At 31.7% G+C, this 22,027-nt stretch overlaps 2 protein-coding genes across 4 annotated transcripts; both read right to left on the reverse strand.

Moving 5' to 3' along the window:
* On the reverse strand, window positions 352-6,426 carry LOC109328623 (CBL-interacting serine/threonine-protein kinase 8). Its single transcript, XM_019562177.1, has 14 exons — window positions 5,996-6,426; window positions 5,408-5,470; window positions 4,906-4,977; window positions 4,692-4,799; window positions 4,538-4,612; window positions 4,391-4,444; window positions 4,151-4,276; window positions 3,647-3,736; window positions 2,591-2,713; window positions 1,970-2,089; window positions 1,011-1,130; window positions 737-793; window positions 580-654; window positions 352-495 (listed from the first exon to the last, which is right to left on the reverse strand). The coding sequence occupies exons 1-14, from the start codon at window positions 6,152-6,154 to the stop codon at window positions 394-396; spliced, it is 1,344 nt and encodes a 447-aa protein (XP_019417722.1). The 5' UTR covers window positions 6,155-6,426; the 3' UTR covers window positions 352-393.
* LOC109328576 (phosphoglycerate mutase-like protein 1) lies at window positions 9,032-20,136 on the reverse strand. Of its 3 annotated transcripts, none has more exons than XM_019562097.1 (10): window positions 14,325-14,496; window positions 13,325-13,386; window positions 12,808-12,915; window positions 12,454-12,533; window positions 11,318-11,480; window positions 10,965-11,039; window positions 10,751-10,839; window positions 10,244-10,363; window positions 9,481-9,525; window positions 9,032-9,405 (listed from the first exon to the last, which is right to left on the reverse strand). In XM_019562097.1, exons 1-10 carry the CDS (start codon window positions 14,443-14,445, stop codon window positions 9,291-9,293), a joined length of 978 nt encoding a protein of 325 aa, XP_019417642.1. In that variant the 5' UTR covers window positions 14,446-14,496; the 3' UTR covers window positions 9,032-9,290. The 3 variants fall into 3 exon arrangements, with proteins under 3 accessions (XP_019417642.1, XP_019417643.1, XP_019417644.1); XM_019562098.1 differs by lacking the exon at window positions 14,325-14,496 and adding an exon at window positions 13,512-13,621; XM_019562099.1 differs by lacking the exons at window positions 13,325-13,386; window positions 14,325-14,496 and adding an exon at window positions 20,049-20,136 and having other exon boundaries at window positions 9,034-9,405; window positions 12,808-12,941.

Genomic DNA, 22,027 nt, shown 5'->3' on the forward strand with positions numbered 1-22,027 from the left:
GCCCCTTAAAACTCCAAGTCAAAACATTGACTATCAAAAACAAAAACCATATACACCCAAAACATTAACAAATCATATAAAGTATCATTCACATCACTCAACTCTTAGAATCTGTTGCAACTTACATGAAATTTTTTGGTGGCAGGATTAACAAACCAAGCTAAAAGATTAAAAAACACCAGCCTTACAAGATTAGATATAAACAGTCAAACACATACTCTTTCTTCATATTTCCTTAGAGTTTGGATTTGATCTTCTATATATGTAATCTAGGGTTGGAAACCCATATTTAATCTTTGATATGCAGGGCTCATCTGTCTATGTTTCAACCCTTCTTTAAAAGTTTGTGTCCCCTTTTCAACCAAAGCAGAAAAGTAATCACATGTGATGAAACTATCGCCTTTTGTTTTTAGTCTTGGAGATTCTTGATTTGCTTGCTTCATTGGATGGTTTCCAGATTATATCCTCAAGATTGCTACAGAAGTTCTTGTAAAACTGCAACATAAAGTATGTACTTTTCGTCGTTAATTATAAATTCAAGCAACTGAGGGGGCAAAATAACATTTTCACAAAACTGACCTTGAGGTATTCATTTGCATCTCCAGCTGCTTTCTGAATATCAACCATATAAAATGTAGGAGCCACTTCAAAAACCTTGAAGTATGAAAGAATGAATTATTGTCAGTCAAAATGTTAAAGGGCTGTTGGAAATTCTGGTAAAGGGATAGAAACTTACTTCGAGGATAACAGAGAAAAAAGATGTTTTATTTGCTGAAACACCCTCTACCCTCATCTGAAAATTTAAAACAATATCACTTAAGATGAAGAATAACTTCAGGCAGGTTTCATCATAGGTAAAAAAGTAACACTAGAAGCTGAATATTTGAAAATTGTACAAGTATGTAACTGAATAAAATGATGCAAAAGAAACCAGAGGCCAGAGCAACAGAAGCAATGGATGCAAGATGGAAGAACAAACTAGTAAAGCAATTGAATATGCATCTAACAACCTTATAGTTGCGAATATGCGTCTTAAATCCCATCGATTGAGCCACAACTTCCATACTTGATAAAACCACTTTTGCTGGCTTTTGAGAGATAAAGCGTGTTTGGTGCTGCTTTACAGAGTCCTGTAAGAATATAGAGGAAATAAAACGTGAAAACTTAGCCCTAAACATGGAGGATATTAAAGAGTTTGTCCAAGAGTTACTCTCAACCCCCACTTATTTATTATATTAAGAAATAATGCTAAGGATTAGTCACTTATTATCCCTCATGTGCCTCTCTTCCAAAATTTCCTTAGCTGAGTAGCCTTATCTCCATTGCCACACCCATTCCCAAATTACAAGCGACATATTGCTGTTATTATCATATTTTACCTTTCCCAAACATATTATTATTTATTTAACATTAAACTCATCGCTTTTGAAATTTTTTATGCAACCAGAAAGTGCTATTGTTCAGAAATGCAATTGCGGCTTGTTTTGAATAATACGAAGTGTAACTGAGCAAAATGATCCGGCCTTCTCCTAATGAGCGGCGGGATAAGAAATAACTTGCCATTCCATAGCAACATATTCCACCCACTCATGAGATTTGATAGCAAATCAGTAGAACGAACTTGTTAGCGCAGCATTGAAAGTATTGAAATATTGTAAATGTTTGGGGATTAATAGAGATTAGAGAAAGCACATGAGGAATAATTAGCGACTAATCCTAAGCATTAATTCCTAAAAATAGATGTGGGTTGAGACTTGCGAGTAGCTCTTTAACGTTACTCTTGGAGTAACTTGATACCTTCTCATATATATAATATTTTTTGTCACAGCATGGCCATTACATCCTAAAGATTACATCTTAAGTTGTGCAAAGTTCCATCAGACATATTGTGTAGAGTTGTAGACTATTATTTGACCATTTGGAAATATGATGACTGAGTCTCATAAAGCTAAAAGCAATTATTAAATACCTGTCCACGATCAAAGATAGTTGCAAGATTTAAGCCTTGAGACAGAATTATCATTTCAAATGCATTAAGCAGTAAGGGACCTGTGTCCTCATTCTCCTGTAGTTGATTAGCCTTCGGTTCCTTCAGTGTGACAAAATAATCAGCAAGTCAGCAAAACTGAGAAGATAATTACATATGGATGCAACACGATACAATGAGTTTGTACTCCTAACTGAAGACAAGGGACATAATATAAAAAAATGACAATGCTAGTATTTTTTGGAATTTGCATGCCAGACGGTTTCCCTAACTTCAAATCCCCTTTTCTCCTTGAAGTTTTGTGAGTGTTATACTTAAGGTTTGATGATGCCATGCCATAATGGAATGGTTTTCCAGGAATAAGACTCAACAAAAAATATTTCATTATTATTGTTACCACTTTCAGTTCTCTCCTTTTCTCAAGAAAATATAATTGCCAAGAGACAAATAGAGCATTTGTTATAATTGACCAGGTCCAAAAATATACATTTGAGAGTGAGTATAGGAAAATGAAGGCTGATTAGCTTAAATATATAAAAAAAAGAGTTACTAAGTTTAACCAGACAAAATGAAGAATTCAAAAATCATACAGACATAACAGACCTCGTCATAGTCAAAAGCAGCATTTACATCATCAAGATTCACTTCTTCATACTCAAGAAGACTGACTGGAACATAGCCCCCCTGAAACCATTCGTCATTTCTTATCTGCTCAATGGTTATACGCTGCATATGCACACACAAAGAGGGAAGATAAGAAGAGACTAATGAGAAACAAAAAAAAAATGATATAGAAGTGAGACTTGAATACATAAGAAAACTGGTATTAGCACATCACGTATTATACAAGCAAAATCAGGGTCCATTATAGATATTGGAAGAACCGCTTGAGTTTAAACAGTATGTAACATAAGAACTAATAATCATGTTTGAGTTTAATCAGAAGAGTGAGAAAATTTGTTACCACCTCAAAGAAGTGCTAAGTTGTTTTATTTAAAAAATATTAATCTTGTTAGCAATATGATACCATTCCTGAACCTCCATCTATAACCTTAAGCTTTCAACAAAGTTGGTATTTTCCACTCCCACTCCTTGAAATTAAACTACATTTCAGCACAAATAAAGTGGCCATGTTTGTTGCCCAGACAGCCAGACTTCAAGCCATATGACTACTCTATGAGGGGTCATGTCGACGAGTAGTTATCCAAGCACTTATGAATGGAATACAATGTATAAATTATGTCATTCATCTTACAAATCAAAACTAGTCTAAAGGAAGAAGTTAGCACCACATTAAAAGCATAGATACAATATTACCTACAACCAGTGAAAGAAACTAAAAATACTTTGTTTTGATATCCAAATAGAGAAAATAATAAGATCATAACATGCGACAGATGAATATCCATCAATACAACCATTAACTTTTTTCTATGGTTTCAATTTAGTTTTAAGGGGAAATAGCCATATAGTTCAGAATCATGCATTGGAACTACATAACATCCACATTCTTATTTTAGATGCCGTATATCACAACATGTACCAATCACATCCAAGACGCAACTCGTTTCCTGCTTATGTGCTCATACAAGATTCATTTTCAAAATGACCGTGAAATGCTGTGTCTAGTAACTCTTTTTGTGTGAAGCCAATACTCACAGTTTCAGGATTTGGGTCTAATATTCTATTTATTAATGATTTTGCTCCCACGGGAAACCAAGCAGGGCATGCGTACTCAGCTGTATTAATCTGGAAGAGAAACAAGAAATCCATCAGTATTAATAACAACCTGAAGTGCATTCTGATGAAAACAATCTTAACTAGCAACCATTAGACAAAGCATGTTTTCTGTAACTTTGGACACTAAATAAAAGAGTGTTGACCACAAGAGCTGGTAGCCTGCCAGTCAAACTCATGTTGAAAGATGAAAGAGAATATTGAAGAAAAAATCATGCCCAGTCCTCAGCCAGATATCAGGGCCAACTTGCTGCTTTGAACGGTTTAACCACATACAGTATAGATAAATTGATCCCTTAAAAACAAAGGATATACCACATATGATCAAGCTAAATTGCTAGCAATGTGCAAGACAAATAGTTAAGAAACGTTTTGATCAGCAATCCAAGACAACAAAATATACGCTTGACATGTTTAAATCCATGCCTTACTGTATAACGCAGTTAGTTCAAGCTCATCAAAGGGAAGATATCCAGCCATCAGGACATAGAGGATAACCCCACAGGACCAGACATCTGCAACAGCACCATTATATCCCTTGTGACTGAGTACCTAAGGCCACATCGTCAAATGCAAAATACAGAAGCCAGCATAATAATAATTAGTATCAGCATTTATCAAGATGCAAATTTAATTTAACAAGACAGCAGGCCACCTAGTAGTTACCTCAGGAGCTACATAATTTGGAGTCCCACAAGTTGTCCTGAGGATACTCACACCCTGATAATATTAAACAAGAGCGAAGCCATTTGGTACCATTTCAACTACATTAATCAAAATCATAAATAAAAGCTAATTTGATAACAATCTCACCTGTTCTGGCAATGCACTTAAACCAAAATCTGAAATTTTTATGTTTCCTAGTGAATCAAGCAAAAGATTTTCAGGCTGCACAAGGTAAAAAAATTTTTAGAAGAAATCATGATAAGGATGAGTGACAAGTTTCCAGATCCCAGTCAAAGCAAACCTTTAAATCTCTGTGATACACTCCCTTACTGTGGCAATAATCTACACCATCAATAAGCTGTTGGAAGTATCTTCTAGATTCAGCTTCACTAAGACGCCCATGGTGTATCTGTACAATTATATTTATTCATTATCAGCTTTTCCAAAATCATGAATGATAATTGATAAAAGTCATGGTAAGAGATAGGGGAAAAGGCCAATCTTAGGGTACTCACAATTTTATCAAACAATTCACCACCTGTAATGAACTCCAATATGATATAAATCTTAGTACGGCTTGCTAGAACCTGAAGAAAACAATATTTTCCAACAAAGTGAATCACTTCTTGTGAGTGGTGACAGCAAATAAGAGAAATATTATAATGTGGATTACAATAGTGAATATTGAGTTGGTGTGGCTCTTCTTTCAAGACCTTTTCAAGAGTGTACCGAAAAGAAGGAAAATTTCATTTAATCAAGAAAAGTTCTCAAGATATGCTTGTAATAGAGTTCCTCTAACAAAAAAAATCATAGGAACAGAGATTCTATAATTTTGGTTTTGCCTGTAATACTTTCCTGAAAATATTTCAAAAAACTAACATGACACAATATTTCATACTTCAACAATACAACATTTAAAGGACAACTTATTTCTTACTGAAAGAAAGCCAAGCAGGATCTTAATCACATTATTGAAAAAATAAGGCAATGAGGTAGAGTCCAGAAATCATCACATACCTCATGCAGACGAACAACATAAGGATGCCTAACAAGCTTCATAATCGAAATCTCCCTTTTGATCTGCATAATAGAAAATTTAAACAAAAAAATGCATCTCAAATACAATTTTGAATTTGAAACATAACAATCACAACCGTAATCACAAAACTTCTTGTACCTTAAAATTGGAAAGAAAAAAAAAACAATCAAACCCAGCCCAATCCTCCATCTAGTCACTAATGAAAATCCAATTTCCAATCCAACCAAAGTGTTAACATGTAGTGACTAGTGAGTCATATGCCTGCAGATTCTTACTTCATCTTATATATAACCACGCCGAAACTCCCAAAAATAGTAACTGGTTAGGTTATACGCACTAATCAGTGATTTTTATGGCAATTGAAACTATCAAGTATCCAACACATTCATACTCTATGTTTTTTAAACGGTACTAAGTATATATATATCAAGCATATCATAAATTCATAGTTCAAAAAAGCCTCAAATATGAATTACAGTAGCAAAATTGAATTTCAGATTAGTTAAAGTAAAAAAAAAAAGGATACAATGAAAATGGATCGGGAACAGTAAGAAGAGAAAAAGTACCTGATCAACCATCTTATGCTTAAGGATAGTGCTTCGATCAAGCACTTTCATAGCTACACTTTCACCAGTTTCTGTGTTCTGAGCGAACTTTACCTTCGCGAAGGTTCCTTCACCAATCGTTCTTCCTATCTCATACTTCCCCACTTTCCTAACCACCATTTCTCTCTACTTCGTTTTAAGCTTTTTTTGTTTCTTGTAATGTTAATCACTTTTGAAGAGCTTTTAATTAGAAGCTGATTAAGTTATTTTTGCTTTTGGTTTTGGAACTTGGAAGGGGTGATGAGAGAGAGTTGGTGAAGAAAAGCTATTTTTATTTTAATTTTTGAACAGCTGCGATTGTGAAAGCGGATTTTAGTTTATGTGTCGTAAAAGTGTGAAGCCGGTGACAAAAAAATTGAATTTTAAAAAATGTAATAGAAACTATTGAGTGAATGAATTTGGTTTTTATTTGTATAGGTTTATAGTGTTTAATGTTTATACTTTGTAGGAAGAAATTAAAAGTGTGGCCGAAATATAAGGTTGAAAATGAAGGATGAGGAAAGGAATATAGAGAAAAGGGTGTGAAAGCAAATGTGAACAGGGAAAGGCATCATGTTTGGAATTTAAAACCCAAGAGAAAGCATGATACAGTGTTGTGACTTGTGAGGATTGGATTTGGTTGGAATTGGAAACAAATTTAGTACATTTTTGGTATTTTATAAGCATATGATTATTCTCTAATATCTATTGACTTAAAGACTTAAGATTTATTTTGATAGTGTGATAACTTTGTTAGGAAAATTGGATAAAGTTTTCTAAATTTTATAATTTTTGTGAATAGTAATTTTGAACTATTTTTTTCATAATTATCATTTAAATTTTCTGAGTTGATAAAATTAATTATTATATAAATATATTGTTAAATTACTAATAGATCAACAAGTAAATTATCACAATCATACTCACAAAAATGGCAATGCAACAATATAGTTGAAGAAAATTAACATCAAAACACAAAATTGATTAAGAAGCATAAGTGAATTTCAATTAAAAGTGTTTGATGTAATAATATTGGTATATATATATAATGATTTAATAATTGAGGTTAAAACAAAATATCATTGCTTAAATTAAAGCTATTTTTATATATGATTAAAATTTATTGAGTAATTAAGAAGAAGAAAATACTTCATGAATGCATAAATGAAATAAACATAATTTACTGATGAGCATTGGTTGAAGTGATACATGTTTGATTCCCCTTAAGCAAAGTCTCGGGTTCGTGTCTTGTGGATTGAAAAAATATCCGCTGGGAGAGTTAGCCTCACGTACTGTGAATGTTCCCGGCTCGGACAAGATTGCCTCTAGTACGAGGATACAGGTGAGAAACAAAAAAAAAGAAATAAACATAATTTAATTAATTATACAAGAAATTATTAAATTTTAATTCTACAAACCATAATTCATTAACATGGATGTATAGGTGATTGGCAACACGTCACTATATTAGGATGTAGCAGTGGCTATTAGTTCACTTTGATTACATTAACATAGTACCTGTTTGTCTCATTCTTCTGCTGTCTGTGTTCGTTGGTTTTATGCTTAAATCCGTCATTGCCCTACTATCAGTCTAGAGGAAAATATGCAATGACAATGCATAATTCATGTATTAATTATCAGCAGTGATATATATTAATTGTGAATGTAAAAAAAGAACCTTATTGCATAGCATATATATTGAACTGTGTTTTTATATTTGCACAATAACGTGTAATAATAATAACGGTATGATAATATACCAAGGGTTAGATAAATAGCATGTCGCCTCACTAACAGGATTTTCTAACATCAAGGGTATGGTCTGTCCAAGATACAAAACTATCATTGATATATTTTTTAATATCATTGGTGTACTTTGACTAAAATATTATAATCTTAGTCCACCTTTAAAATTATTTACTAAATTAGTGCATTTTTTAAAAACTCCATAATTAGATCGCCGAATTTCTTGTTTTTTTTTTCTGCCACAAACACATAACTTGGTACCTACATTGTAGAGTCTTGAATTATATACATATTATAATAAACTAGTCCCTCCCAAAGAAGATTTCAACTTTTTTTATAATTTCATGTTAAAATCGGCTCTTCACAAGCTTCAGTTTTCACTCCAAATGGAGACAATCAGTGTCGATCTACATATTAACTAAGTCATACATTCTCACAGGAGATATGTTGAAATGATAAGATTTTATTTATTTCTAATTTTGTCTAATATTTTCTTCTATACAATTTTACAAAAAGAATTTGTGATTAAAGTGCTCATTCAACTACTTTAGTCCCTTCTAAGTATAACTATATATAGTGCGAATACTACTGAAATATGTCCTATGAAAAAGTATAAACCAATTGAAATATATTGACATTAACTTTCTTTAATCATATTTGTGAGTTCTCCTTTAAGTAAAAAAAACTTCAATCTTATTACATGTTTGAGAGGAATAAAAAATAAATAAAAAATGGAAAACTCCATTTGTAATGCCAATTGTAACATGAAATTATAAAAAAATATCAAAAATTGAAAACTCATTTTGTTATGTATATAATCCAAGACTAGATATTCTGCAGGTGCCAAGTTATGTTTGCAAGTTATGTTTGCAGCAGGAAAAAAAACAAGAAACTCGACAATCCAGTTGCCGAGTTTTTAAAAAGTACACTAATTTGATAAATAATTTTAAAGGTGCATTAAAATTGTACTATTTCAGTTAAAATGCACCAATAAAGTAAATTTGATGTTCTAATTCTCTTGCAACAAAACTACACATCTGTTTTACAGAGCTTCAAATAGGACACTTTTCTCTTTTGCGTACTGTAAACAGAGATGCCCACCTCGTTGGATCACATAAAATCTGCAGAAACTGATTTTATTTTACCTTGTAAAATATTGCAAAAATAACAGTTTTTGTTAATCATTGATCTCAAATAAAATCTTATCATGGATGAGAGCTGAGTTGCTTTTCGGCCATGATCAAACATTCACAATGGTTCTTTGTGGTGAAAGGTGTGAATCAAAAGTAAAATGATGTCTGTTGTCCAAACATAATATTGATTGCCATAAAAGAAAACAACAAAGGAGTAATCGTGTCATGATCCATCTTTCCATCCTAAAGTTTTTCCACCTAGCTCTGTTTTAGTATGTTTGGGTTGGTGGGAAAAGAATACATGAACCTTACCCGTAACTGCAATTAGGAAATCATATAACCGAGGAACATTCTTATTCATCGAACAGGTTACTGCTAGATATCACACAAGGAACTATTTACTTCTCCAACCCATTCCCTGGAAGCTTCTCATCAGCAACATCACTAGGAAGGTCAACGCCATCGGGAATTTTGCCAGGAAAGTCGGTACTTGACTTATCTGACCCAATCTTACTGCAAAATTATAACTCAAAAGTGAATTTCAGATAAGCTTGAATTTAAGTAGTGTTTTGCAAATAAAATGCGTACCCTCTATCAACGATAACCACTGAACGTAGCTCACAATTTGCAAAGCTGTGGAAAAAGAAACACAATTTTATTAGTTATATGGAAAGTCTATACATGTAAGGCATGCAAATAGCTGATGAATGAGAACCTGTGAGTTAATGGTCACCAATTTTATTAGTTAACAGTCTCTCGAAATTGAGAGCATGTGAGTTGCAACCTATAATCTGAACTGAGAACAGGGTTTTGAAGTTAGGTTCCCCTCACTTGATTCTTGATTTTTTCTCTCATTATTTTCATATCCATATAGTGTGAAAACAAAAGAAGGTCAACTCTTAAGTTATTCAAGAATATTGTGTTTCTTGACCCTTTACCACTAGAGTCAACTGTTCCTACACATTATTTTTTTACTTCAATATTTCATATATCATGTCAAAATAAGAATATCCCTCCAGTGAACGGGATATTAAATATGGAAGATTCAAATTCAATTAATACACGCTAAATAATATACATATCTGAAGATAAGTCAATACTAAATTCGCTAGAACTGAATTATAATACAACATTCAAGCCTTATCAAATGATGTCATAATAATCTAAAACTAAATTATAAGTTCACAAAAAATAAAACAAAACATATGACAAAGTTGATATATTTTTCCATTTTATATTTCCTATTTTTATTATATAAAAAACATTATATTTTTCTTTCCTTCATACATCCCTAAACTTGAATGCGCTGTTCATAAACAAAATTAGGTAATCTATCTAGATAAATACTTACTGTGTGCAGATTTCACTCTTCACAGTTGGATGACAGTCATTTCCAAAAGCACTTAGCGTATGAAACAGAAAACCGCTGTGGGTAACAACAGCTATCTCCTTCTCTTTACGTGTCCACAACCTGGAACAATAAAGAAATATAAAAAATAAAAATGCCAGATCTTTGGTTCCAGCCATATTCACTAGAGATGCCAATTGTCCATAAAATATTTTGCAAAAATTGGTATATGAATGCCGTCTGAAAACAAAAAAGTGGTACACTTTTACCTCCTTAAAATTTTAAGGCATGCAATACACAATCATAATGGATAAATGGATTAAAGCAAACAATTGCAAAAGAAGACTACTAGAAAAATAAAACTCAAATTGCGTAAGAACATGCATAAAGTGTAAAATTTCAAAAGGTCAACCATAAAGGTGATCCAACCAAATAAAAATTCAGCTAAAATTTCAATCATGTTAATACATAGTCATTAACATGAAACATAAACTATTTAATCACACTCACCATTCCAAAAATTTCAGTCCCCTGGCAGCAACTTCTTCGTTCTTCTCTCTAATGTCAGGTTTCCACAAAATGTCCTCATCACTTTCTATCTAAGCATAGTTTATATAGCACGTCCAATCAAACCAAAGTTCAATTTCGCAATAAATGCATCAGAGCAACTTAATTGTAGTATCTGCTAGTCCATATTATGAGGCAAAACAAATAGATTCTTTACCAGGGAAAAATCAATTGCTGGAAACATATTCCGGTACTCATTGATGCTTCTTCTCTTATCACAAGGATGCACCCCCTGAATTACAAAAACAAAGCATTGGACATGGTTATTGAAATTGAATAAATGCTAAATGGAATTTATAACATCGGTACTGGAAGTAAGAGTACAAAAATACTAAAAGGCTCAACTTAAAAATTTCTTTCTGCCCACCATAACCTAATATGTTCTAGTCACCGACTACGAGAACAGAGGACACCTAAATGCTGAAAACCTGTAAGCTCTATTAATTGTCCAAATGTAAGAAATCAAAGGAATGGTGGACATGATTAATTGATTCAACCATCAATACATACCAAATGCTCTCGGCAAAGTTCTACTGCTATAAATGGAGGCGAGTTCAGACTAGAAATTGCATGACGGCCACTATCTCCCACATTTTCATTCATCAAAGGAAGTGCATTAATCCCATCACTTCCTGCTTCACCACCAAAGACTCCAACTGCTGTTTGAATGGTCCTGTGATGTGATGCAATACTTTGATATGTGAATTTTTGAACTTTTAATAACCCCACTTACATGCACACATGCCCCAAAAAAGACACTTGTTTGTCCAACAACATGCAAAACATTTATTCTGAACAATAACCAACATAACTCCACAAAACAAAGTAGAAATAATTCCCATTGCTAAAACGACAAACTCCACACCAAAAACAATACTTATTACAGAGAACCAAAACATATTAGATATAAAAATATATGGGTACGGTTCACAAAATATCATTTTCAGGTTTTCTTCCCTTTTCAGAATATAACCAAATTATAATTTATGAAGTGGTATGCTTCACTCATGTCCGAATGTTGCTAAAATAATATTTGAAGGAATTTGCAATAATAGATATAAGACATGACGTAACATAACAAACATATACAACTATATATTAGACCAGAACACAATATATAATTCAAAAAGTTATCTAAATATTTGCGTTCTGTTGGCCTTTTGTAGAAACTTGAAAGTTACATCATCCTTGGACAATTAGCAAAACATTGTAATTTTAGAACATAATTATCCAATTTCAGTTGTTTTATACAGTAAATGGAAATAGTTTATTCACTTGTGAGGGTAAGACTGCATACATCTATTCTCCCAGACCACACTAGGTGGAAGCCTCGCACATTGGATCGTTCTTTTTATGTATTAATCTTTCAAGTCCTATTCTGTTATTTTACCTTACAATTATCAGATGTAGGCTATCCAGTTAATGTTTGTAATGGATGTCCCTTGCACCCTCACATCATACAAACCTTCATTCAACTAATACCAGAATAAGTATCACTATCAATCTATCTGGTACAGTTCAACAAATCTTAAAGACCCCAATCAATATACAATTTCAATGAGAAACAGTTTAAAGAAGTAACAGATCTGGAAAAAATTACACTAGTTCAAGTTTTAGGAGAATTCTAAATTACAACGAAATTATACCTTAACAAGGGGGAAACAATAACTAGTTCAAGTCTTTTAGAAAGACCACTTCTTTTAACATGATCTCGCAGATTATCAACCTGTCATATAGCCACAAATATTCCAAACAGGATGTTTAAAAAACAAGTTAACCAGGAAAAACTGTGGAAAGAAGTAACTAGAAATAGATCTATGCTAGAATGAGATAATCATCGACACATTAATTCTGTGAAGAAAAGTCAAATTATACCAATACCAACCTTGATAGAAAATATGAAGCATTTATCTTTTTCTCACCTCAAGGAGGACCTCCACATAACACAATATATCCCGCAATACTTCAAAATAAGTCAGTTAATTTTGAGTAGCAATTACCTGTTTCCAGCCAAGAGGTGTTAAGCTTGCATCCAAAAAATCATAAGACAAGTATGCTTCATAATTCTTGTCCCCTTCTACATTGTGAAATCCTTGGGCATGTCTAACCTGGTGCATAAAAGCTTGGCTAAAACCTTAATACTGTTGCAAGTAAGCAGATAATCATCTCAAGTACTGAAACACATTATACTCCAAAATACAAGCTATGAACCCGTGTACTTACCTGATGATCCATTTCACCCTTAAAATATCAAGTTAAATGAATTTGGCAAGCATTAACTAAATTTCATGCCATTACAAACATCTTGAACATCACATGTTAGTATAAAACTTCATATTTTAATTTCATCCAGAATGAGATAAGTAGGTAACACCAGTCAATATAGAATATCAAGAAGAATAAAGCTTTGGGATCTCACTACAAAAACCAATTTAGGCTCCTTTACATGCAAAAATACCAATTTTCATATTATAAGGAAAGAAAATAAAATGTTTCAACGATAAAATTGCCACAAACCAGGTGAATAGTTTTAGAACGGTGCAATGGGTAAAGACTTTGACCTGCAGCAGTATCCATATCTGCAGTGATATGAAAGAAAAATGAGCAGGAAAGTTGAAGTTATCGCTAAACCGGTATTTTGTAAAAACAAAGTGCACAACCACATCTTTTCTACAAGAACAGAACAATAAAAGAATATATCTACGAAGTATATGGCTATTTGTACAATTGCACCTAAAGAAAAGGTGAACAGCACCAAAAATTTGCTACAAACACATGAATTCCCTGAAGGCAATTCTATATTTTCCACATATCCTACCAGCTAGGAAGCATAGATACGACACATGACATAGACATTACACAAAATTGACATGAGGTTATGGCAAAATTTAAAAAGTATATGAAATGACAAAGTTGTGATACAAACAATATATACCTAGTTATATAAAAGCACAAATCTTAAATTAAAACAGAGCTATAATGCTTTCAAAATAAGCATCAAACATTATAAACATAATAAAATGCTAACATTTATCTCAGTATTGAGATATTCCCAATCTATAATACTATAAAAGTTTAAAAAAATGTCAAAAGTTATAGAATACATCAGACACAATTATTTTAAAGTTTTCAAGCTTCATACGCTACGAACAGAAACAAATCAAACAATAAAGAATGTAGCACAACAAATATTACGCTCCAAGACTCATGGAACATTTTTTTCCTGATCACAATTGCTGCCAAAGATGACTAAGGGATTTTGATTTATTATAAACAACGAAATTAATGAAATAAAAGAACAAGCCAGTCATAATTTGAATGTTCATCAATTATTACCGACGAACGTAGAAAGTACGATTCTAACGAGCCTTTCCAACGTAACCGGAAACAAAAAATTCCTCACACAATCACAGTTAGATAAAATCAATAAAACAAAGACTATGAAATCGAATCGGGAACGTGGATGAGAGAATTCAGAGAGCATAAAAAGAGATGAAAGAGAAGAGAAAACGGTTACCTGAGCGAATAGATACACGAAGAAGTTGAGGAGAACGTTGTGAATAAATGGGAGTAGGGACAAAACTGGAATTCAGCAATATAGATTCACAACTACTAGTTATGCCAATGCCAATGAGCATGATGGTTAAGAGAGAAAATAAAATGCTACTGCTATATTGTAAATTGTTGTTACTTGTAAAACTTTATTTCTCTCCCCCTCTCCCTCTCCATGGATGAGTGGCTTTGCTCGTTGCAATCCACCACTAACAAATAATAGACACACATCATCGATCTCAAATGGTGTCTCATTTCATTTGTTGGATCAATATGATATAATTATATGAATAAAAGAAATTTTGTAGAAACTAAAAGATAATAAAAATTAATACTGTGATTGACTCGGGACAAGAAATAAGTGATGTTTGAGATAAGTGATGTTTCTCCAGCAAATAATACCAAGGGAATAAGGATCTTCTCCATTAATGGAGAGGCAAGTGATTGTTTGCTCACATTTTTAATGGAAAAAAAGTAACTTTATGATACATAAAAGGGTAAAGTTGTCATTACATGTTGCATTTTGTGTGTTAATATGTGTCACTGAGCCTTACTGATACCGAGGGCTACGATTTTTTGGTTCCTTATCCTTAGCATTTAGCACACCCCTCATTACATTCACACACATATTCTTATTATTTGATCCAATGAAACACTTTGTAATTTAAGTTTTTTAAAATAGGTGAGGTTTAATATATAACATTCACCAATGAAAAGTTGATTAGAAGATATAAAATATCATTGAATACTAGTATATTGTATTAGGTTAAAGGTCAAAAATTTGAAAATGTAAGAGATTCTTACTCATAGAGTAAATGAATAATCTCGGTTATACCAACGACAAAAAATCTATAAACATTCACTTATTTTGTTGCTTGGTTCACATTGTAATTCGGGGTGGATAAGTAATGTAGAAAGAAATTGGTGGTGATTAATTGATTGTTTACTAAGCTACCTGTTAAATGCCCTAGAAGGGTAATGCTTTAAGCGTGACGGCAAGAAGGTCAAGATAATCTTTATTACGTATCTAAGTTCTGTTGTTTGATGATATCCTCATCCACATTCAAACAACACTTTCTATGATTAATATATGATACTTATATGGAGTGTCCAATTAATAGTACAAAAACTAGTGTATCGTGAGAGTTCACAAAGATATATGTCTCATTACTTTTGATATGTCTTTTACGTTATGTTAGATATAGCCATATAGGTGATAAAAACAAAAGTAAATATATAAATGGATCTGGAGCAAGTATAGATTACGTGGGTATAGTTGTATTCCTTGAAAAAAAACTTGTAAGGTTTTCGTCCTTTGTGTAAATTTATTTGCTTCGACAACAGGAATATCATTAAAGAATAAGATAGTGAGAATATATCCATCTTCCTTATGAGGAATAAGGAATAAATGAAATCTTTGTTCATTTTGTAATGTTAACCATGTTATTATATAACATGCATTATAATTAGGGAGAAATGCGAAAAACACCCTAATACAAAAAAATTAAGGCAAAAAAACTGAATCCAATAAGTGAGTTCACTTTTTTTCCTTTTAATTTCAAATTAGGTTTTGTAACTAGTTTTATGAAATCAAAAGGCATAAAAGGTGTTTTTTATAAATAAATAAAAAAACAGTACAAAATCCCTTTACGACATCAATCTGGCGACGGACAACACAAAAATTCCTTTGTTCACAGTAGTTTTAATGGCAAGAAAATCCTAACCAGAGATGGCAAAACGGGTCGTCCAACCCATTTTATTAGCGCCCATAAATGCTCACAAAAATTTAAACAGTTGTAAGCATGTCTGCATTGACTTAATGGACAAAATCCAATGTCCTACTCATTTTAAAACGGCGGTATGTAGACATTGTTGAATAATTAAAAAAATTACACAATAAATAAAATAAAATAAAGTAGCTGAATATAAAAAATTAACAATTTTTTGATATTTTATATGAAGTTTAACAAGTCATATTAAATTACAGTTTTTTAGGGATTAAGAATCAGATTACATCGTAATTTATTTGAATTCTTACCCTTAAATTATGTTTATGGGTCGCCCCAACGAAAATGTCCGCGAGTTTGGCAGGCAAAACAAATCGGACAAAACAGGCAAATGAGCAAAATTTGTATATCATGTCTACAAAAAATGTGAGCTATGCGAATGCGCCCACATACATTGTCAGTTTTATCATCTATAATCATAACCAATGTAGGTGAGTCAAAACAAGCAAACTAGTTAAGGTTTGATTTTATAAATTTGACGATCACCAGTATTAACTTTACATGTAGATAGTGAGGTAAAAACATGTGGAAAAAACCTGATGCATCTCTCAATACTTCTTAGAATGTAGACACAGTCTAACTTCGTTAATAATTTTTTTCGTTATTCTATCTTCCTTTTTCTTAATTGCTCATTTGTTCCCAAAATATGAACAACTTCTTCAAAACCTTCCAAGCATGCGCATTCAGAACTATTTCCTTGTAACTTCTGCACCTTTTAAATTATCTATCGGATCACAAACATATAGATTTACACTCTAACAACTCAATTACATAAATTAAATGATAAATAGCAAAGTACACGCGTTTTCATTACAAATGTAGAGAATTATATTGGATCCTTGATATCAATATAATCTTGTTAAATATTTAATAGTTTGTTTATTAGGTGTTCACGCGAAGTAATATCTTTGATCATCATTAAAGTTGGTGCAACAAGTATATATATATATATATAAGAACTATAGATTATCGTATCAATTGTCTTGAAATTAAAATAATTGCTTTCTCTGGCTATCTCAAAAAAGACAAAAGGTTAGATTATATTGTAGTGCGACCACGCAACACATGGTAGCTCAATTTGCATGGAGTTGAAGCCATGAAGGTGACAACTCACAAGCACTTAATTATTAGTTATGAATTAATATATGTGAAGGGAAATGAACTAGTAGGTAGGGCATAACTAGTTATATTTGATCTCTAGGAAGACCATCTATGATCAATCTTAATGAGAATCTCACAAAAGGGTTCGCTAGATTACAATACTTTTCTCCTCCATTTTCATAATAGAAAGGATTTGTCACTAAGCCTAATAGTCTTGTTCCATATTTTATAATTAGAGAAACAAATGAAATGAGATATTCTATGTCCCGGACCACTCACTATTTACCAACAAGTCAAAAATAATATATCATTTTAATTTTATTTTACTAAAATAATATATTAATTTCACATGTCTATATATAAGTGGAACGATATATAAATAGGGACACCAAGTTGAGACAGATAATCTTCATCTCAAACAAATAGTTATTTTTTGCTTAAAGTGATAGGGGTATTCAACAAATTTCCAGAGATATGTGAGGCATAAAATATATGAACTTGCTAGTAATTAAACTATAGTTGAAAAATAATATTCTCATCAGATCGGAATGCATAAGTTCCAACAATCCAACATGGGTGGATGACTTTGTTAACCCGAACTATTCATGTTTGACATAAATACCTGATGTATGTAATGGATGGTATTGAACATAAATTTAAGTATATTGGACAAAGTTTTGTGTCCCTACTTTTTGGGGACAAAAACAATTACTTTTATATTGTCTTGTGGAAAAAGTTTTGTCCATTAATGATGTCAATTTGTAACTCAAATAAGGGGCAAATATTTTTTGGGTTGTGATGCCTCACGTATTAAAGGGCAATTTTACTGTAACAATGTAATGTTGATGCATTTGAGTTGTGTGAGTCTTAAGTATTATTGATTGAGAAAAAGATGAATGCACCAACAATGTATGAGTTTTATACACTGTCATTGTATAATTCATTATCGATATTTAATTATTGTTGACTTTTAAAAAAAAAGTAATTCAAATGAATGGTGAATAATGAAGTGCATGTGTATAAATCTTTACACCTCAATATATAGATTTTCCGCTCTTAATAGATTTCCTTATACTAACATCAACATACAATATTTATACTATAGGTAAAGGTATTATTTTTAGTCAGCAAGTTGATGTAGCAAATTAAAGTTAGATATCAACATAAAATATGTGTCAGCAACACACACATCCAAGCTTTAACTGTGCCAATTAATCACACATGAAAATGATAGAAATGTCAAAATGAATTACTGGGCCCGTCCATTATGGGCTTCAAGCCTGTCAAGCTGGTTAAAAAATGTCACATTTTATTTATCAAGCTGATTAAAAAAAAACCTTTGATGAGCCATCTCAAAGATCGATTCTTTCGTATTAAAATTTTCTTGTCAAAACCCTACTTTTTGATAGGTAGGATGATTTGTTTTGCTAACTCTACAAAATGGAATGTTGAAAATATAGAGAATTAAAATTATTTTGATTTTTACCTTGTAGTTTTTTATTTTAATACAATAATATGAATCAATTATTATTGGCTAATTAATTAGAGGTGATAAAATTTTTGATATCAATTTCACATGCCCAATTTCTAATTTTAACGAACAAGCATCCATAAGTGATTGTTTTTACTCATGTTTTCAATGACAAAAATATGATTTCAAGTAAATAAAAAGATAAAATTGTTATTACATATTATCTTTTATATGTTATTATGTGATACTTATATCTTCATTAATAGAGAAGATCTTTACTCGATTTTAATTTTAAGAAATTGGTGAGAAAGACATAATAAGAAGAGGGAATAGAAGAAGCACCAACCATCGCTATTCATCTGATCTTCACATGCTAAAATGTACTCACCCTAATCTACATCTACAACTAAGCAAATCCACCACCTACCCTTCACGGAAAAAGGTTGTTTACTTTACAACACCGTGTGCAATGTAACCATTTTTTATAGTACTTTGGGACCCCATTTTCCAAACAAACAAAACACTAGGAGACAAAATAATTGTGGTTTTGGATGAAACCTAGAATTCCAACTGAGATATTGTGTGCTGCCCAATGGTGAATATATGTTGTGTTATTATATGTGTCATTTATTGTAATTAATTGAAAAAATATTTAAATTAAAAATTTAATGATTAAATATTTTTTCTAACTAATCATAAAAAAAACCACATAAAATATCACAGTTTTTGAAACATAAAATATTCACTATTCAGTAATCTAAGATAGATAAGAAGTTCTTTAATAAAACCACTTTGTGTCGGGGAGGTAGGAAGAAAATTGCCGCGGTTTTCTAACACCACCATCCACCTTACATTTTCAGCTACATAAGTATTTGCTTCCTGTGCTTCTCGTGGTGTCTTCAATCCTTACTTTAATTTCTCACTTTCGATCTCTTCTTATACTTCTAACTTCTATATCTTTCATCATTTATGTTCATCATTATTTTGTCTTATATCAATTCAAATGTTATATCTATTTGATAAATATGAATGAAATTATAATATATATGATTAGTTTATAAATAAAAAGTATAGTTTATTCTAATCAAATTCTAATTAATATTTTGTGGAGAAATTTAATTTTTTTTTCTTCAACTGTGTCCCCACATCTCATAGTCTGGTACTTTTTTTTTAAGTGCAGAAAATATCAAAATAAATTTCATCACTTAAAAAACATGTTTTGTAACGGGTTGCAGAGTGAATTGCTAATAAAAATGATGATAGCTTTTAAAATTTAGCTTTGTGAAGTCCTTACTTTAATTAATTGTGAACATAAAAGCTTGGCTAAAACCTTAATACTGTTGCAAGTAAGCAGATAATCATCTCAAGTACTGAAACACATTATACTCCAAAATACAAGCTATGAACCCGTGTACTTAATCATCTCAAGTACCGAAACTCATTATACTCCAAAATACAAGCTATGAACCCGTGTACTTACCTGATGATCCATTTCACCCTTAAAATATCAAGTTAAATGAATTTGGCAAGCATTAACTAAATTTCATGCCATTACAAACATCTTGAACATCACATGTTAGTATAAAACTTCATATTTTAATTTCATCCAGAATGAGATAAGTAGGTAACACCAGTCAATATAGAATATCAAGAAGAATAAAGCTTTGGGATCTCACTACAAAAACCAATTTAGGCTCCTTTACATGCAAAAATACCAATTTTCATATTATAAGGAAAGAAAATAAAATGTTTCAACGATAAAATTGCCACAAACCAGGTGAATAGTTTTAGAACGGTGCAATGGGTAAAGACTTTGACCTGCAGCAGTATCCATATCTGCAGTGATATGAAAGAAAAATGAGCAGGAAAGTTGAAGTTATCGCTAAACCGGTATTTTGTAAAAACAAAGTGCACAACCACATCTTTTCTACAAGAACAGAACAATAAAAGAATATATCTACGAAGTATATGGCTATTTGTACAATTGCACCTAAAGAAAAGGTGAACAGCACCAAAAATTTGCTACAAACACATGAATTCCCTGAAGGCAATTCTATATTTTCCACATATCCTACCAGCTAGGAAGCATAGATACGACACATGACATAGACATTACACAAAATTGACATGAGGTTATGGCAAAATTTAAAAAGTATATGAAATGACAAAGTTGTGATACAAACAATATATACCTAGTTATATAAAAGCACAAATCTTAAATTAAAACAGAGCTATAATGCTTTCAAAATAAGCATCAAACATTATAAACATAATAAAATGCTAACATTTATCTCAGTATTGAGATATTCCCAATCTATAATACTATAAAAGTTTAAAAAAATGTCAAAAGTTATAGAATACATCAGACACAATTATTTTAAAGTTTTCAAGCTTCATACGCTACGAACAGAAACAAATCAAACAATAAAGAATGTAGCACAACAAATATTACGCTCCAAGACTCATGGAACATTTTTTTCCTGATCACAATTGCTGCCAAAGATGACTAAGGGATTTTGATTTATTATAAACAACGAAATTAATGAAATAAAAGAACAAGCCAGTCATAATTTGAATGTTCATCAATTATTACCGACGAACGTAGAAAGTACGATTCTAACGAGCCTTTCCAACGTAACCGGAAACAAAAAATTCCTCACACAATCACAGTTAGATAAAATCAATAAAACAAAGACTATGAAATCGAATCGGGAACGTGGATGAGAGAATTCAGAGAGCATAAAAAGAGATGAAAGAGAAGAGAAAACGGTTACCTGAGCGAATAGATACACGAAGAAGTTGAGGAGAACGTTGTGAATAAATGGGAGTAGGGACAAAACTGGAATTCAGCAATATAGATTCACAACTACTAGTTATGCCAATGCCAATGAGCATGATGGTTAAGAGAGAAAATAAAATGCTACTGCTATATTGTAAATTGTTGTTACTTGTAAAACTTTATTTCTCTCCCCCTCTCCCTCTCCATGGATGAGTGGCTTTGCTCGTTGCAATCCACCACTAACAAATAATAGACACACATCATCGATCTCAAATGGTGTCTCATTTCATTTGTTGGATCAATATGATATAATTATATGAATAAAAGAAATTTTGTAGAAACTAAAAGATAATAAAAATTAATACTGTGATTGACTCGGGACAAGAAATAAGTGATGTTTGAGATAAGTGATGTTTCTCCAGCAAATAATACCAAGGGAATAAGGATCTTCTCCATTAATGGAGAGGCAAGTGATTGTTTGCTCACATTTTTAATGGAAAAAAAGTAACTTTATGATACATAAAAGGGTA

Source organism: Lupinus angustifolius, chromosome LG15 (genome assembly GCF_001865875.1).
Source record: "Lupinus angustifolius cultivar Tanjil chromosome LG15, LupAngTanjil_v1.0, whole genome shotgun sequence".
NCBI classification, from domain to species: domain Eukaryota; kingdom Viridiplantae; phylum Streptophyta; class Magnoliopsida; order Fabales; family Fabaceae; genus Lupinus; species Lupinus angustifolius.

Excerpts from the sequence above, each read along its gene's own strand:
- LOC109328576 (XM_019562097.1), bottom strand. The coding sequence starts at position 14,445 with ATGCTCATTGGCATTGGCATAACTAGTAGTTGTGAATCTATATTGCTG. Across the intron at positions 12,534-12,807 it reads CACCTCTTGGCTGGAAACAG|GTTGATAATCTGCGAGATCA; the intron begins GTAATTGCTACT and ends GCTATATGACAG. Across the intron at positions 11,481-12,453 it reads ATTGTTTCCCCCTTGTTAAG|GACCATTCAAACAGCAGTTG; the intron begins GTATAATTTCGT and ends ATCACATCACAG.
- LOC109328623 (XM_019562177.1), bottom strand. The coding sequence starts at position 6,154 with ATGGTGGTTAGGAAAGTGGGGAAGTATGAGATAGGAAGAACGATTGGT. Across the intron at positions 4,978-5,407 it reads ATGTTGTTCGTCTGCATGAG|GTTCTAGCAAGCCGTACTAA; the intron begins GTATGTGATGAT and ends TGTTTTCTTCAG. Across the intron at positions 3,737-4,150 it reads TAACTGCGTTATACAGTAAG|ATTAATACAGCTGAGTACGC; the intron begins GCATGGATTTAA and ends TTTCTCTTCCAG.